We start from the raw sequence: 16210 nt of genomic DNA, 5'->3' as shown, positions 1-16210 counted from the left end.
ATATGACTCAGCAATGCCACTCCTGGGTATATACGCAAAGGAATTGAAAATAAGTATCCAAACAAGTTCTTTTACACAAATGTTCCTTAGCTCACTATCTACAGGTCAAAAGGTGGAGACCACCCAAATGTCCATCAGTGGGTGAATGAGTAAACAAAATATGGTAGATACATATAATGGGGTATCATTAAGCCATAAAAAGTGAAGTACCAATACATGTTCAATGTGGATGAACTTCAAAAATCATACTAAATGAAGGGGCCGACCCCATGGCCAAGTGGTTAAGTTCGCACACTGCTTCAGTGGCCCAGGCTTCACCAGTTTGGAACCTGGGCATGGACCTACACACCGTTCATCAAGCCACACTGTGGCAGCATGCCACATAGAGGAACTAGAATGACCTACAACTAGGATATACAACTATGTACTGGGGCTTTGAGGAGGAAAAAAAAAAAAAAGAGGAAGAGTGGTAATAGATGTTAGCTCAGGCCCAATCTTCCTCACCAAAAAAAAAAAAAAAAAAAAATTATACTAAATGAAGGAAGCCAGATACAAAAGGTCACATATTATATGATTCCACTGACATGTAATATCCGGAATAGGTAAATCCATAGAGACAGAAAGTAGATTAATTGTTGCCAGGGGTTGGGGGAGGGGAGACTGGGGATGCCAGCTTAATGAACACGGGATCTCCTTTGGGGGAGGTGAAAATGCTTTGGAACTAGACAGAGGTGATGGTTGTGCAACACTGTGAATGTGCTAAATGCCACTGAACTGTACACTTTAAAAAGGTTAATTTTAAGAAAAAAGAGAGAGAAGGAAAAAAGGATCAAAAGCCTATATCCACAGCACAGCCAAGGGCAGAAGACAGTCCTTGGAGCACGTGAACAGCCACGTGGACCAGAGTCGGCGAGGTCCCTCAGGAGACACTCACTAGTCCCCTCTTACCCACTGTCCACTCACACGCCACTTCTCAGTGTTACCTACTACCTCCTACTTCTCATATTTACCTCTCCTCATATAAAGAGGAACTGACACCATGCTGTTCTAGCCCCTCGCCCTACTCCCAGACCTCCAGGACAGGAAAACCCCTGTTGCTCTTCCCCTGGAACTGACTCCTGGATATCACCACGTGCTTTAGAGACACAAATGACAACATACTTTAAGTGCACACCACGAAGTTGAAACGGAATGCCTCTTTACCTTTGCAAGTTCCCTCCTCAGCTCTTCTTGCTCCTCCTCTGACAGGGTCTCTGTGGTACTGATCGTGGCGGCAACATCTTCTCCTTCCTCGGGCACTGGGTCTGTTCTCAGAAGACCTAGTTGGGGATTTTAAAAAAGTCTGTAAGATATGAAGGCTAAGGAAAATTCTCCTTTAGGCTCCTCCACTGCCCCAGCCAGATTAAAGCCAATTAGGTTAGACCCACACATCACCTTCAAACGACCTGGCTCTCCCAATAAAGGACAGAAGAAAATTCTGAGCTAACCACAAAAAGCCACCAACTTAGACTCTGCCAAAAGATGAACTTGGAAAATCCAACATTCGCTCAGCTTCCACTCATTTCCTCAGTCACAATATAGTTACTGCAGAGCAGACGAGTTAAGAGGCCAAGAACGGGATCTTGCCAAGGCTTGAAATGCTGACCCAGCGCATCGGCATGAGTCATTCACACTCACCAAGGGACGGAGTTTGTAAGCATCTCGCTTCCTCTGCTAATCAAATCCAACTCTTACCAACCCGGATGAAGACGACCTGCTCACAAACTCAACATCTAAAGAAATGTTATGCCAGTTCTTTCCATTGATTAGCGGAGGTAGGAAACATCTTCTTGTATATCTCACCCAGATACGCTTTAAAAAGTCCTAATGTATATATTCAGAGAAACGACCCACATTCACACAGGCTGTCTACATTATTTAAGACCAATGCCGCCGCACCAGTCCCCTGGAATAGAGCCAGGACTACCGATCCATCAAGAAGACTTCGATGTTTCTAGAGTGGCCAGGGAGTGAGCTGTGTCTCAGCAACTCTCCCCTTTCTTCTGCCCAACCAACCATACACAACGCTGGGGCAAGGCAAGCGAGCGCCCCAAACCTCAGGAGTAAAATTTAAGGGGGCACCAAGAAACTCTATATGCCTAATTTTATTATTTTAATGCAATTATGTTTTAAAAAATCAAAATTCAAAGAATCCACAATGAACAAAAATACCAAAATTTTAAATAGACAGGCTCAGGATCACTGATCTTCCTTTTGCCTCAGGCTCCAAAACGCCTTTGCAAGGCACTGCTCTCGACCTTGTCGTTGTTTAAAATGTTAGTATTTTGTTCACCGTGGATTTCTCCAATTTTAATTTTTTCAAATGTTGCATTAACGTATTACGGATCTGGATCACAGGGCTTTTGGGGGCCCCTTCTGTTGTACACCCGAGGCAAGCACCAACCAGCCTCACTGGCCTTTCTCACCACAGTTCTGCCCGTCCCTTCCCACGTCACATGTCTACGTTTCCACACCTCCTCAGGCAACAGATTTTTTGCGTAGGGGCCCAGGCGAAGCTCTCCTCCCCTTCCTGCCCTTCGCCTCTCTCTGCCAGTGAGCAGAACAGAGATCACAGTTGTTCCCACCACCCCCACGTCCATTTCTGAGAAGTGCTAGTTCAGCCATAGCAGCAATGTGGCATCCTGCCCAGAGCAAGATGCCAACCAGCAGATGACGGACTCGGGCAGGCGGAGAGGAAGAAGGAAGAATGACCCGGCTGGTCAACAAGCAGCCAGCGCCAGGGCACCCCCGAGAGAAGCATACAAATCAGTGACGTCGTGTGTACCTACATGGCGTCAAAGGTACAGAGACACTTGCCACACAGTCTCTTGTATATTAACTGCATAAAGGTAGTTAATAATTATAGTAACAATAATCACCAGCATAACAGTCCCCAACAATGCCTGCCTGGAAGGTATTTACAGAATTGCTAAAGGCATAAAAGTAAAACAAAACAACTCAACCACCACCAACCGGAGCGGCAAACAGAAGGTGATTAAGCTCTCCGATGCAGACACAACAGGCGACAGGTACAGCCGGTAGGTGGTAAAGCTCGATGAATAATTCCTTCTATAGCTTCCCTCTAAAACATCTCTGAACAGACCGCCCAAGTAATATTTCCATGATAGAGACCTGATCCTGTCACTCCCCAGCTTAAAATGCTTGAATGGTTCCCTGCTGTCTTCAAGACAGAATTCAACCCCACAGTTCAGTTCTCAGGCCCGGCCGGACCCACCCCCTCTGCCACTGGCATCTCTGACTCCGACTCCAGCCACATCAAACTGTGGACAAGGTGCCGTACTAGGTACCGTCAGAAAGCACTGAGGAGGGTCCGTGTGTGCTTGCAGATCTATCCCCTATGCCAGGTTATGTGACGAAGGAGTAAGATTGAGGACGGGAGACGAGCACACAGGTAGCAATCGTGTAAGGCAATGGAGTAAAAACCCTAAGAGAGTTCATTATAAACGTTCTTCATTTTATTTTTAAAGTTTTGCTCAGACCTCTCACGTCCTCCAACTAAAACAGGCCCCCCCCCAAGAAAAACCAACAAAACTCACGTGCTAAACGATGCCTTAAATAATAAAGACTCATGCTTTTTAATAAATACTATTTTGCAAATCTACTTAAGGGGAAAAATGCACTGATTACTAATAACGCCTTATGCAAAGCTGCCCAATTCCAAAGAGAATCTAAGGGGATTTTGACACTCTTCAAGTGTTTAGTTAGGCTAACAGGGAAAATGAATGTCTCAGAAAGGGGAGCCACAGGGCTCTCCACAGCTGGTTTCAGGACCTCCAAGATGACCTTGAGACTTTACATTAACAATCTAAGAAAGTTAGCAATTACACGTTTCGCTTTTTCCATATTAGCCTGTAGGTGGCAGCAAATTATCAACATTAAAATACAAAGGTGTGGTTTGCTTTGGGATAATCAACTGGGAAAAACATTGGAAAATAAAGGACAGGGAAGAACAGAATGTAGATACTGAAATCATTAGTAAAACATAACAGTCATGACTTAGGAAAATTATTAATAACCACAAGCACCCCCACAGAGTGCATTCTATTTATATCCTAATCTGAGCTGAGGGCTCCAAATACATTACACCATTTATGTCCAAGACTTCTGTGAGGTGGGGATCACCATTTAGAGATGAGGAAATTGAAGCTCATGGAAGTTAAGCTACTTGCCCCTGGTAACACCCCTGCATACAGGGTGGAGTTATTAGCATTTTGAACCCAGACAGTTTGATTTGAAAGCATTTGCTTCAAATCACTGATTTCCAAATAAAGATGAGAGTAAGGGGCTGAAGGGCAGACTTGAGTGATACCTAGAAGTAATAATAAATAAGACTCTGCACACAGCAAAAGAATCTGGGAGACCAGATCAAAAGCCGTCTTTTCTTCACTTCCAACTGCACAGTTTCCCCAAACCTGGGAATCCAAATTTTGCCTGACATGTTTTCATAGCTACTGTCCCATTTCCTATATCTTCAGAAGACTGTAGTATTTACTGCAGAGGTAGAGTCTGGTATTTGGGAGAGGAGATAATTTCTCATTCACAACATGAAAGTTGGGAAACAGGGACGCTTTGAAGTATAGAATACGTAAAATTATCCAAAATATTATTTGATCATTAATTTTAATGTTCTTCCTCAGAATCTGATGGAAAGCTGCTTTTAAAAGATGAAGAAGGGGGAGATAATATGACTAATATTTATTGTGGTCTAACACACCAGCCACTGTGAGGCAAGATTTATATGTTATCACATACAAAAAAAAAAAAGCCTTACAACCAATGAGAGAAGTGGTATCTACTTCCATCAGGAAACCGAGGCCCTCTGAGGTTCAGGAATTCGCCCAGAGTCACAGAGGTTAAAACACAGGTCTTTCTGACTCTAAACCCTGGCTCCTTCATGTCCACTTTTCTTACAGAAACTTCAAGGAGCAGGGAGAACACAGGGCAAGTCACAGAAGGGCAGCTGGACGCAGAGGGCCGAGGCTCCCTCCACGGGGACTTTTTACTTCACGGAGGACATGAGAACACAGGGGGGACCCTGGAACAAAAGTCAGAGGTACCATTACAGAGCCCAAGTGACTGAAAACTGGTGATAACTGGTTCCATCAGATGATTAACATTTTAGCCACTTCCTTAAACCTTCTCATTGTGCAAACAGATTGTCCTCCTGTCTTCAACTGCGCACGAGCGCCCCCTGAAGAGTTTTGAGGGTGGAAGGAGCCTGGAGCCCACAGACAGGTGAACTGTCGGGTGCCAGGGGAGAGCCCCACTGCCGAGGGAGCGATGGAGAAGATGGACAGAGACGAGGAGGGTCATGCCCCAGCAATCCTAAGACTCAATTGTCCCCTTTACATTCTACATCTTGGAACTCGACATGCATTGTACACCCAGTCAGCTAAGCAGTCCACGTGGCATAGGTGCACCCGCGCTTCAAAATGTGCAAAATGGGTGTCAATGGCTTAGAAAATCGCAGACCTCTCTTTTAAGAAAGACTGCATCACAGACCTCCCGTGCGAGCAAAATGAATCAAACAGACACGGATTACTCCTAGTTGAAAAGCAATTCAGATCAGTTAGACAACGCACGTGAGGATCTTTCAGGAAAATGCTAACTTTACTTTAAAAAGTAGGCACGGGAGTGTTATGGTCTACGTGTATGTCTGAATAAGTCTAAAATGACATCAATAAGCATAAAATTAAAACTGTAAGTGACAATACAGCACTGTTTCTTAGTTTGACTTGCAGTAATTTTTTTCCCTTAATGAAACACAAAACAATGGTAGATCTTACAATCTGCGGTGTCTTAGATGGTGAAATACGATACTTCAGAGAACTTGTTAGCAATCTGAAGAAAATAAAGAACTTAGGTTTTAGTGGAAATGTGTTTGATGAGCAAGTATGGTGGGGAAGGAGGAGGAAGAATGGGAAAAAGATTTCCATCTTGAACGTGTCTCTAGTTCTAGATAATAAAGTCCTGATGTCCCATCTTTATCTTTCCATCTCAGGACTCAGAATCCCAGAAGGGAGCAAATGTTACTGAGGGTTTTATTTGAACTGATTCATCGGTTCAAGATTGAATCAAACTAAACTTTATCTTTCCTTTCCCTGCATAGTCACCCATCTGCCTCATACTCTCATGGATTCCGACCGGGGAAGGAAGCCAAGCCATTTTGTGCACAAATTAAAATTAAGTCCCAATTAAGAGTTTGATGAGCACCTCTGCTCAGGTGTGGGTGCAGCCCATGCCACCCCATACTGGAGCACCCAAATAAATGGTTCTCTCCCCTTCAGTTCTTCATCTTTGACCTCTCGTTCAATTACGGTGGGCCCCCATCCAACGACTGGCGTCCTTATAAGTAGAAAATTTGGATAGGGAAACTCAGAGAGGAGAATACCCCGTAAGGACACGGAGACACAGGGAGAGAACATCGCGTGATGGGGAGGTGGGAGGGACGTGGCGGCAAACCAAGGAACACCAAGGACTGCCAGCAATCTCCAGAGGCCAGGAGGCAGTGAGGAAGCATTTCCTGCAGGGTCAGGACACCTGGGGACACCTTGGTTTGGGACTTCTAGCCTCCAGAACGAGAGAGAAGAAACTTCTTTTAAGCCACCGGTTTGTGGCGCTTTGTTAGAGCAGCCTAGGAAACTGCGACAGATAGAACGGGGAATAAAAACAGACTCAGCCATTTACTAGCTGGGTGACCTCTGATCAAATGTTTGTCCTCAAAGATCAAACATTAATACCCCAAACCCATTACCTGTAAACTAAAAAAATGCATAAGAAATAAAAAGGCAATACCACCTAGCTCTCTGGGTTTTTATAAGATTATTTTAAAGGAGAGTAAAGAGCGGGCACATATTAGCTGCTGGATAAGGATCTGTGGTTTTCCCCGCTTTCCTGGGTCCTGCAGCTCATGCATTCCTGCCTCTCTCCTGTTCTTCCGTGGAGCTTGGCTCACAGGTCTCACCTCCTCGCTTCCCATCACTCTCCAACCCCTGAAATCCGGCATCTGCTCCCCCCCACCCCCAACTAAGGACAGTTCAGGTCACAGCCTCATCCGAGATCTTTTTTGTTGTTGTTGTTGCTGAGGAAGACTGGCCCTGAGCTAACATCCGTGCCCATCTTCCTCTACTTTATATGTGGGACGCCTACCACAGCATGGTGTGCCAAGCGGTGTCAAGTCCACACCCAGGATCCGAACTGGCAAACCTCGGGCCGCCAAAGGGGAACGTGTGTACTTAACCACTGCACCACTGGGCCACCCGTTATCCGAGATCTTAAAGGCCACCGACACTGAGCTTCAGTCTGAAATCTCTGCTCTTCTGACACCTCCCACCCGCCCTCCCTGGGTTTTCTTTCCTCACCTCTCTGACCTACAGCTCCATCCCACTCTCTGAGGCACCTACGTCACTGATATCTTTCCTCCAACCCCACCCTCCTGCCTTAGTTCAGGATCTCACCAGCTCTTGCTTAGATTCTTGTCCTCAAAGCCCCGTGATGGGTTCTGTCCCCTACAACCCACTTAGCACTCTGCTACCGGAGTGAGCTTGTAAGGTAGGGCTGACCCCGGGGCTCCCTGGCCTTGCATTCTTCTATGGCTTCCCACCTCCTGGAAACATTCATCGCCCTTGACAATCTGGAACCCATGGACTCCATCAGCCCTCACCCACCCAGCCCTCTCACTTCATCTTCCAACCTGCAGTTGGCAGTTCCCCCAGGGAGACACGCCTTTTTTTTTTTTTTTTAAAGAAATGTATTAACTCAAAAAGTAAAATAAACAACCGCCCACACTTTTTTTGCCTTTTTTTTTTTTTGGTGAGGAAGACTGGCCCTGAGCTAACATCTGTGGCAATCTTCCTCTATTTCGTATGTGAGATGCCACCACAGCATGGCTTGATAAGAGGTGCATAGGTCTGCAAACCCACGAACCTCAGGCCACCAAAGCAGAGAGCACACGAACCCAACCACTATGCCACAAGGCCAGCCCCCCTCCATTAAGTTTCATTACGGTAAAACACACCAACATACTATTAGCCATCGTAACCATTTTTAAGCATACCATTTAGCGACATTACTTACATTCACAAGGTTATACAACCACCTCCACCATCTCTTTCCAAATCACACTCACTTCATGTCTTTGCACGTCTTATTTTCTCTCCTTGAAACACCGTCCTTATTTATTTCCAAGTCCCACTCATTTCAGTAAGTCAGTTTCAAGTGCCTCCTGCTCTTGAAGGATTTTCCCAGACCCCGTCACTCAGGCCCCACTCCAGGCGTAACCCCCTAAGGGTAACGTCTGCTGTATTGAGAGCACAGCCCGCTGGGCTGGGCAACACGGGACCTCAGCACTGTGCTCCATCGTGTATCCTCAGCCCAGGAGGCATCTGGTGCACCAAGTCTGGCACACGGCAGATGCTCAGCAATGCCCTCTGAATAAAGGAATTCTAGGGAGGCACGCTGAGTTGGAGGGAAAAGACTGGAACCCAGTCTCCCTTCATTGTCAACCTTGTATCCCGAGCTTTTTATTTTATATATTTCATTCTTACTTCACTGCTTTCACCTACAAAGGTTTTTCTATTTAAAACAGACACAAAATATCACTTTCCTAAAGAAATACAACTTCGGTCTCACACACAATCTACCCGAAGATTGTTACCATTTGGAGCAGGTCCCCACCTTCATGTTACAGAGAAAGTGTGTACACAGCCAAACGCACCAGGGTTGCATAGGTGGGGCATTAACGATATCACAGCAGGAAGAACACAGGGTCAGCCGCCCCCAAGAAAATTCAGTTAGGAGGGAAGAAGTTGCCAGACCAGGGGTCGAAGATACCTGCTATTAAGTCTGAATGATAGTACGGTCTACCCAAGAGAGAATGCGTTAGAGTATGATTGAGCCCTACAAGCTTCTCTGGAGAATAACACTGCATACACCTCTCTCACGCAGCCTTCAAAGAGGCAACAACAGCTATAAGACCAGAGTAGGAATGAGAAACTTCAGTCTCTAGCATTGTTTTATTCAAGCACAAACGTGAGGCCATATGCCTTCCCCTTGTTTTAACCTAAAGATATAACATATAGTTCAAAATATCTTTAGTGTCGTATGCAAAAAGATCATAAGATATTTCTCCCCTTATAAGCCTATGCTTGGGGCTCCCACTCTCTGTGCCTTGTTCTTTGTTTTCAGATAGAACAAAATCCCTGAAGACACGGGACGAATATTTGGAGGTCCCCACATCAAGGTGGTTCTCCTTAAGAGACGCTAAAAACAAAGGATCCACTGAAGACAGGGCTTCTCGACCACAGCAGGATGGACATCCTGGGCCACGTAATTCTTTGTGGTGGGAGCTGTCCTGTGCATCGTCCCACGTGGCATGCCAGACACCTCACCAATCACTGTCATAGCAACCCCTCCTCAGACCCAGTGGCAGCAACCAAAGCCATCTCAAAACCTTCTCCAGACACAGCCAAACGCCCACAGGGGAACAAAACTGCCCCAGGTTGAAAATCACTGACCGAAGGCAGACAGCAACTGACACCTGCTATTGGACACGGATTATCTTCAGAAGAAAGGGATCCAGTAGTGAGAGCCTTGAAAACTGTATTCCTTAAGGCTGTAATTTTCCCATATTCGCCCATGGTGAGAACAGTAAAACCTTAGGAGAGAAAAACCTTAGCCGAGTTATCATAGTTGAGGCAGCAAGAACAAGAAAGGGGAGGAAACTTCACCCACTCCATTTGGGGAAAGACCCAGGAACCCAGGAGATTAAAAAGACAGTGTCAGGATCATGAGAGAGAAAAGGAAGCAGGCAGAAGAGGGGAGCAGACAGCCCTAAGCCCCATCCAAAAAGGGCAGGGAGAGCTTGTGACCCAGATCGGCCACCGAGCGCGCTCCCTCCTGAAATGCAAGTCTGAAAGCAGGGCCCCGAACGGGGTCAACTTCCTGCCCAAGAAAGCAGGTCAGCCTCCCATAACTTCACTTCACAGAAAGAGTGGAGGTGGAAGAAAAGATCGCAAAGCAGAACACACCAGTATTTCCAAATGCCTCCCCCAGATAGTCCTAACTGATCCTTAAATCTCTTTCATCTTTCAAAAGAAAAAAAAAGATGGAAATAATCTTCAGTTGATGACTTCAGAGCCACCGGTCCCCTAATCTCAACTGAGTGTAAAACTAGTAACTGGGGCACACGCTCCACCAAAGAGAGACCAAAGGTCAGCCACGGGGAAATTTGGGGATCCCCAGAGAGGAAGTCACTTCCAGCCTCGTATTTCCTCTGTAGGAAGAACGAGCTCCTCCATCTCTCCAATTCTGCCCTGATTTTTATTTTGTTAACCACATATTTGGCTAGACTTACAGTTATGAGAAACTTTCGAGAAGCGATAACCACTTCCCTAAGAAGTGAGTGAGAAAGACAGAGGAGAAATCAAAGAAAGTCATAAAACAGAATGAAAAGGAGGACTCTGAGCTAAGGACTTTCAGTCTGATTTTTCTCAGTGCTTTTCGACTTTCAAACATGACAGCATAACACTAAAATGTCAGATTTTTAAACGACTCCAGCTCCTACTTCCTGAACACACTAGAAAAAAAAAGTTGTTTTTTTTTTTTTTTTTTATAAACCAGGGTGGCATCTTCCTGTACGTTAGAAAATTCTCAAGAGGAAGAGCGATTCTACATAAATAACATTTGGGAAATTGTTCAGAGAATGGAAGAGAAAATGCAACAGAGAACACTAGCTGTGAGCTTACTGTGCTGCCCGGCGGCTGCAAGGATGGAATGGAACGTACAGGGCCAGGCGACACAGAAAGAATCAACAAACTACACCCATGGCAAAATCCATGACAAAAGGAAAGGTTATGCCTTGAATGATTAACTTGTTCTATAATATCTGATACCACAAAACACACAGCCAAACCACTCACTGGCTGGAGCACCAAGAGAGTGCCAACCTAGGCTAACCCAGTTTTGTGATGAGGGGACTTCACAACACCTCTCTGGGCCTCAACGTGCACATCTGTAAAAGGAACGGGAGTGGGAACGAGTCCTTGCCAGTTTCGTTTCATTCATTCCTTCATCTGTCGGTCCATCGATCCATCCATCTGTATTTGCTGAGCCACAGACGTTCAGCACTATTCCAGGCGCTGGGTAAGAACTGTGACCCAGAAGACTAACATCCCTAATGGAGCTTACGTTCCAGATTCGGAAACTGATTACAAATCAGAGCTTTTCAGACTATGGGCTGTGAAATCCATTTGGTAGTACCAAACGAGCATTTTAAAAAGAACAGAGTCGTTTAAGATACCAGAGCGCATCACACACAGTAAAGAATCCTGCCTCAGTTACTGGTATTGTATTTATGAGGGCTGTGAGTCAGGGAGTCTAAGGCGTTTCTGCATGTGGGCTGGCTGTACCAAAGGTTTAAAAATCCCCGATAAGAGACTTCTCTTTGTTCCAGCCACTGGCCCTCATCTTATTCTCCACTCAGAGTGCTTCTTAGGAACATTCTGCCCACAGATTAAGTCTCATCACGTTCTCATTTGCCCCATGATGGCATTTTGGGTAAATATCAAAGGACAGGTTTTTCAGATCAGTGTTCCCAACCTTTCTGAGCAGGATTCCTTCTAACATCAGCCCTTTAGGAGCACTGCTTTTCTGCTGATTAAGAAAATGCGTAGGGACCAAAAGCTGTATGAACTTTTAAGTGGATTTATAAGGTATCCGTCCTGAGAGCTCCAACACAGAAACGCAAAGAGTGCAAACACACTAAAGACACAGTATTCATTCCAACTGCATCTCATGCTTGACATTCAAACAGACCTGCAGGTTTCTTGCACCCTGAGAGGTCGGGGGCACAGAGAGAGGGATTACTGTTCCGGATCCCCACTTTCACTTTGTTGTTTTAGAATCCCCGTGTTCTTACTAGGTGACTCCCTATGGCGGTTTCTGTTTGTTTTCATGCTCTCCCGCCCTCTTTTCCAGTGAAAGCAAACTGCTAAACCTGAGCGCTAGTGGGTACGTGAGTTTTACTGTTGTTCACTTGCTCTTTTATAATTTTGCTTTTAATCCCATGAGCCCAGACCCCTACAGATTGCTACTAGGAATTGGGAAGATAATCGTTGGAAATTTGCCGAGAGACATACCCAAGGCTACCAACTGCTTCTGTTTTACCAGAAACATCCAAAGACAGCAACTAGTCCAACAGGGAAGACTGAAAGGAAGTGAAACAGAGATGTGAGAAGCATGCAGGAGAACTAAAACAAGCGTGCAAATCCTCTGGGAACCTCGAACCCTTGCACGCTGAAGTCACCTGAAGTCACCTGCTGCCCAGCTGCCATGGCCCCTTGCCACTTAAGCTTTGCCAGGTCATCCAGCTCAAACTTCCCTGCTGTGTGCTGCTCTTGAAGCGTTTCCTTTACGCAGGATTTAGAAGTTAGGGTGGAGTATCTCATCCTTTTAGGGGAGGGTCCACTTTATTACAGGGGTCCACGGTGGGCCACAAACAGGGGTAGGACAGCAAAGGAGAGGGCTTCCTGGCGCCCCCAGCCCCCTGCTGACAGACATCCAGCTGCGGCCCACCAGTCCCCAGCTTCTCGAGACCAACTCGAACCTGTGATTTTCACCATTTCTCCCTTCCTGGAAATCCAAACTACACCCCCCAAAGGAGGTTACGATTGCAACCAATGGTTGGAGGGATGTGGCTTGACCACGCTTTCTATTGTCACAAGCATACAACCTAAAATACTTATGACCAGGCTTCATGCCGTATCCTTTACCATGTTTTCCTAAATTACCCACTTTTTAAGCTTAAAAAGAGCACAATGGGACCCATTCTTCATTAATAAGGAAAAAACGAACTTCTAGGAAAACCTGCTTCCTTCTCTAGCAAGTTACAGAGGAGGTCACTTAACCGTCTCCCAGCGTTAGCTGTTGGGTGACGGCTGCGGCAGCCTCCGGCTCCGTGCGGGTAACCCAGACCCTCCCCAGTGTTCCCTCAGAACAGCCTCGCACTGGCACGCATGACAGAATGACTGCTCCAAAGGCACAGCAACTCTGAGGTTTTCTTTCTTAAAAATCTCGTGCCTAGGCATTTCTGTATTCTCTTGCCTAGCCGCTGCTCTCAACATTCTAGAACAAAATCCAGGACCTCCATTAGCAGGACCGTGAACGGAGCCAGTGCTCAGATGCTTAAGCCTCATTTCAGCAAAGACAAAATCAGGAGGGTCTTCATATCTTACAGAGGCAGCCAGAGCAAAGGCCATCAGAGGCCCCCTTTTTTGCTATCTGCTCAACGAACTCAAAGCGACCAGAAGAGCTCTAATACTCATATAAACAGTACTACCTTCAAAATCTAAGTTCCGGGGCCAGCCCGGTGGCGCAGCGGTTAAGTGCGCATGTTCCGCTTCAGCGGCCTGGGGTTCGCTGGTTCGGGTCCCAGGTGCAGACATGGCACCGCTTGTCAAGCCATGCCGTGGTAGGCATCCCACATATAAAGTAAAGGAAGATGGGCACAGATGTTAGCTCAGGGCAAGTCTTCCTCAGCAAAAAGAGGAGGCTTGGCAGCAGATGTTAGCTCAGGGCTAATCTTCCTCAAAAAAACAAGAAAAAACCTAAGTTCCCATTTTATATATACTCCAAATACTTAATGAGCCATTTCTCTCTCTGCTTGGAATCTCTAACAGCTTTAACTAGTTTCAAGACAGCAACATCCCCATACATCTTTACACTCATAATTTTAAAGCCAAGGAAACCCCGAGTTGTGCCCACATTTTATTACAGCAAACTTAACTTTAGGCAGTTAGTAGTTACCAAATTTCTGAAGAGTGGGTGATCCGGGTGGAGACGGATTTCCACTAGGAGACAAGTAGAGATAGCTTTTGTTCACTCCTGTATCAAAATCAAACGGGGACTGGTAGTCCTCATAAAAATCCATCTCTCTACAGTCCGTTCAAGGCAAACAGAGAACGCATGGTTTTATAACCGCCTGCTAGTCTTCAGTTGAGCGCCGCCGCTCTGGCCATGGTCCCAGGCAACGTCGCTGAAGACATCAGGCCCAGGGTTTGGAGAGCTGGCTTCCCGGCCCAGGAGCAGCGTTTCCCCCCGGGAGCGCTCACGCCCTCCGCCAAGCAGGCCTGTTTAATCAATGACTTATCCCGGGCAACCTCGGGGAGCGCCCTGTTCACCACCTGCTGTTAATTTCGGTCAACAAGGACCGACCTGGGCCTGGGAGCGGAGCTTTCTTCGGTCAACAAAGGAGGGCCAGGTTCTGCAAAATCGCCCAGGTGTACAAACAGTTCAGGCCAACGTCAGACACTGGCAGAAATACAAGAAACTACAATTGATTATTTTTTAAACTGGTCAGCTGACCACAACTACACCAGGGCCGACTTAATCTTCTGGGACAAGGAAGGATTACCAGTCGGTAATCTCCAGCAAAGGCCATCTGGGTGGCTCTTTTTTCCACCCTGGATTACAGCAGACTCTGAAAGCCAACCTTCCCACTTCCGATCAGCTTTCCAAGTACAGCTTGGTACAGAAATAAAGCTCTATTTCCATTATTACTTTATCTAAAGTTGCGTCTGGCGGCGTGTAACAAAAATTTCAGTCTGACTTTTTCTTTCTTTATTTCCTTTCTTTTCTTGCCCTTCCCTCTCCCTTTCTGGAAGACGGTGTTTTCGTTACATGGACTGCAAGGAGAGGAATCAGCTCTGAAGATAAACCGCCCAGGTATTCTGGCACCTTCTTTGCTTAAGGCCACGCCTCTGCAGGTGCTGCCATAAACCGCTGTGCAAACAGGCAGGGAGAACGTGTTTCCTTCTTAGAGCGTGCCTGCAGGGTGATGGAGCCCCAGGCAGCTTGTGAAACGACACTGCCAAGTCCCCAGATTCATCTCCTTTGCCATCAGTCCCTAAAGAGCCCCTTCCTACACCAGCTCTGCCCTTTGCGCCAGTGACAGCCTTCTCAGGTCCACTGCTTTCACACGCGTGGCTCATCTAAGATCAAGGAGCTAAAAATCAAAGCGACCCCTCTCTTAGGTGGGTAACCGTCTGTCACTGCTTAACAAAAAAAAGGCCGTGTTCTACCTTCTCAAATCTACCTGATAAAAAGGGAACTCAATATACTCTCCCTGGACTGGAAGCAAATATGAAACCTAAAATATTTTAAGCATTAAAAAAAAAATCTGTGTATCTAGTGTATAAAATATATATGCACTAAGATAATCTGTATTCATCTCAACTTACGATTCGTTTTCCATTATTTTCTATTAGTCTCACGTTGTACTCTAGTCTGGCAAGTCTTTATCTTAAGTTTTTAAAAAGTTTATTTTCAATAAAAAAATTCAATCTGCATTCTTCTAAAAGATACCAAAATGTGGACCACTATAAATGCTGTTCATTCTCTATTTAGAAATAGATCAGGGGTGGGCCCAGTGGCACAGTGGTTAAGGTCATGCTCTGCTTCGGCAGCCTGGGGTCATGGGTTTAGATCCTGGGTGCAGACCTACAGACCACTCGTCAAGCCACGCTCTGAAGGCATCCCACACAAAACAGAGGAAGGTTGGCACAGATGTCAGCTCAGCGACAATCTTGCTCAAGCAAAAAGAGGAAGATTGGCAACAGATGTTAGCTCAGGGCCAATCTTCCTTATAAAAAAGCAAACAAACAAACAAAATAGAATAAAGGCTTCTTTATTATTATTTGAAAGAATGAATTGTCTGGTTTCTTGAAATCCACAGTCTCTCTTGATGGCACTGGCAACATAGTTACGTCCCTGGACCAGAGCGTGCTTAATGGGTCCCTGGCTCTCTGCATTTGGTCAGTAAATAACTAGTAGGAAAAACATTTCTCCATATGCATTCTCACTCCTCGAGCCACAAGCATTAGAAGCTCTTACGGACTGAACGTTTAAAAAATCTTGTTGAAGCCCTAACCCCCAGGGTGGTGGCATTAGGAGGTGGGGCCACTGGGAGGTCACTGGGTTCAGATGAGGCCGTGAGTGTGGGGCCCCATAATGGGATTAGTGTCCTTGTAAGAAGAGGAAGAGAAATAGCTGGAGTCCTCTCGCCACCCTGCAAGAACACAAGACGCCATGTGCCAACCAGGAAAAGGGCTGTCACCAGGAGTCGATCTGTCGGCCCCTTGATCTTGCCTTGCCA

At 46.1% G+C, this 16210-nt stretch overlaps 1 protein-coding gene across 20 annotated transcripts in view; it reads right to left on the bottom strand.

Annotated features, from left to right (window-relative positions):
* TPD52 (tumor protein D52) overlaps positions 1-16210 on the bottom strand; it is a 105101-nt gene that overhangs the window by 26476 nt on the left and 62415 nt on the right. For 15 of the 20 annotated variants that reach the window (XR_011421219.1, XR_011421218.1, XR_011421216.1 and 12 more), the window contains one exon: positions 1204-1319. Coding sequence is in view for 15 of the 20 variants with exons in the window: in XM_023648417.2 (XP_023504185.1) it covers positions 1204-1319 (116 nt within the window). In the remaining 5 variants the exon portion in view is untranslated. Of the gene's footprint in view, positions 1-1203; positions 1320-13396; positions 13518-13863; positions 14716-16210 lie in introns of those variants that run through there. The other 5 variants (XM_070221400.1, XM_070221402.1, XR_011421217.1 and 2 more) reach the window with 4 other exon arrangements.

The sequence above is a fragment of the Equus caballus genome, chromosome 9 (genome assembly GCF_041296265.1).
Source record: "Equus caballus isolate H_3958 breed thoroughbred chromosome 9, TB-T2T, whole genome shotgun sequence".
Lineage (NCBI taxonomy): Eukaryota > Metazoa > Chordata > Mammalia > Perissodactyla > Equidae > Equus > Equus caballus.
This window is presented reverse-complemented; position numbering and strand designations above follow the sequence as displayed.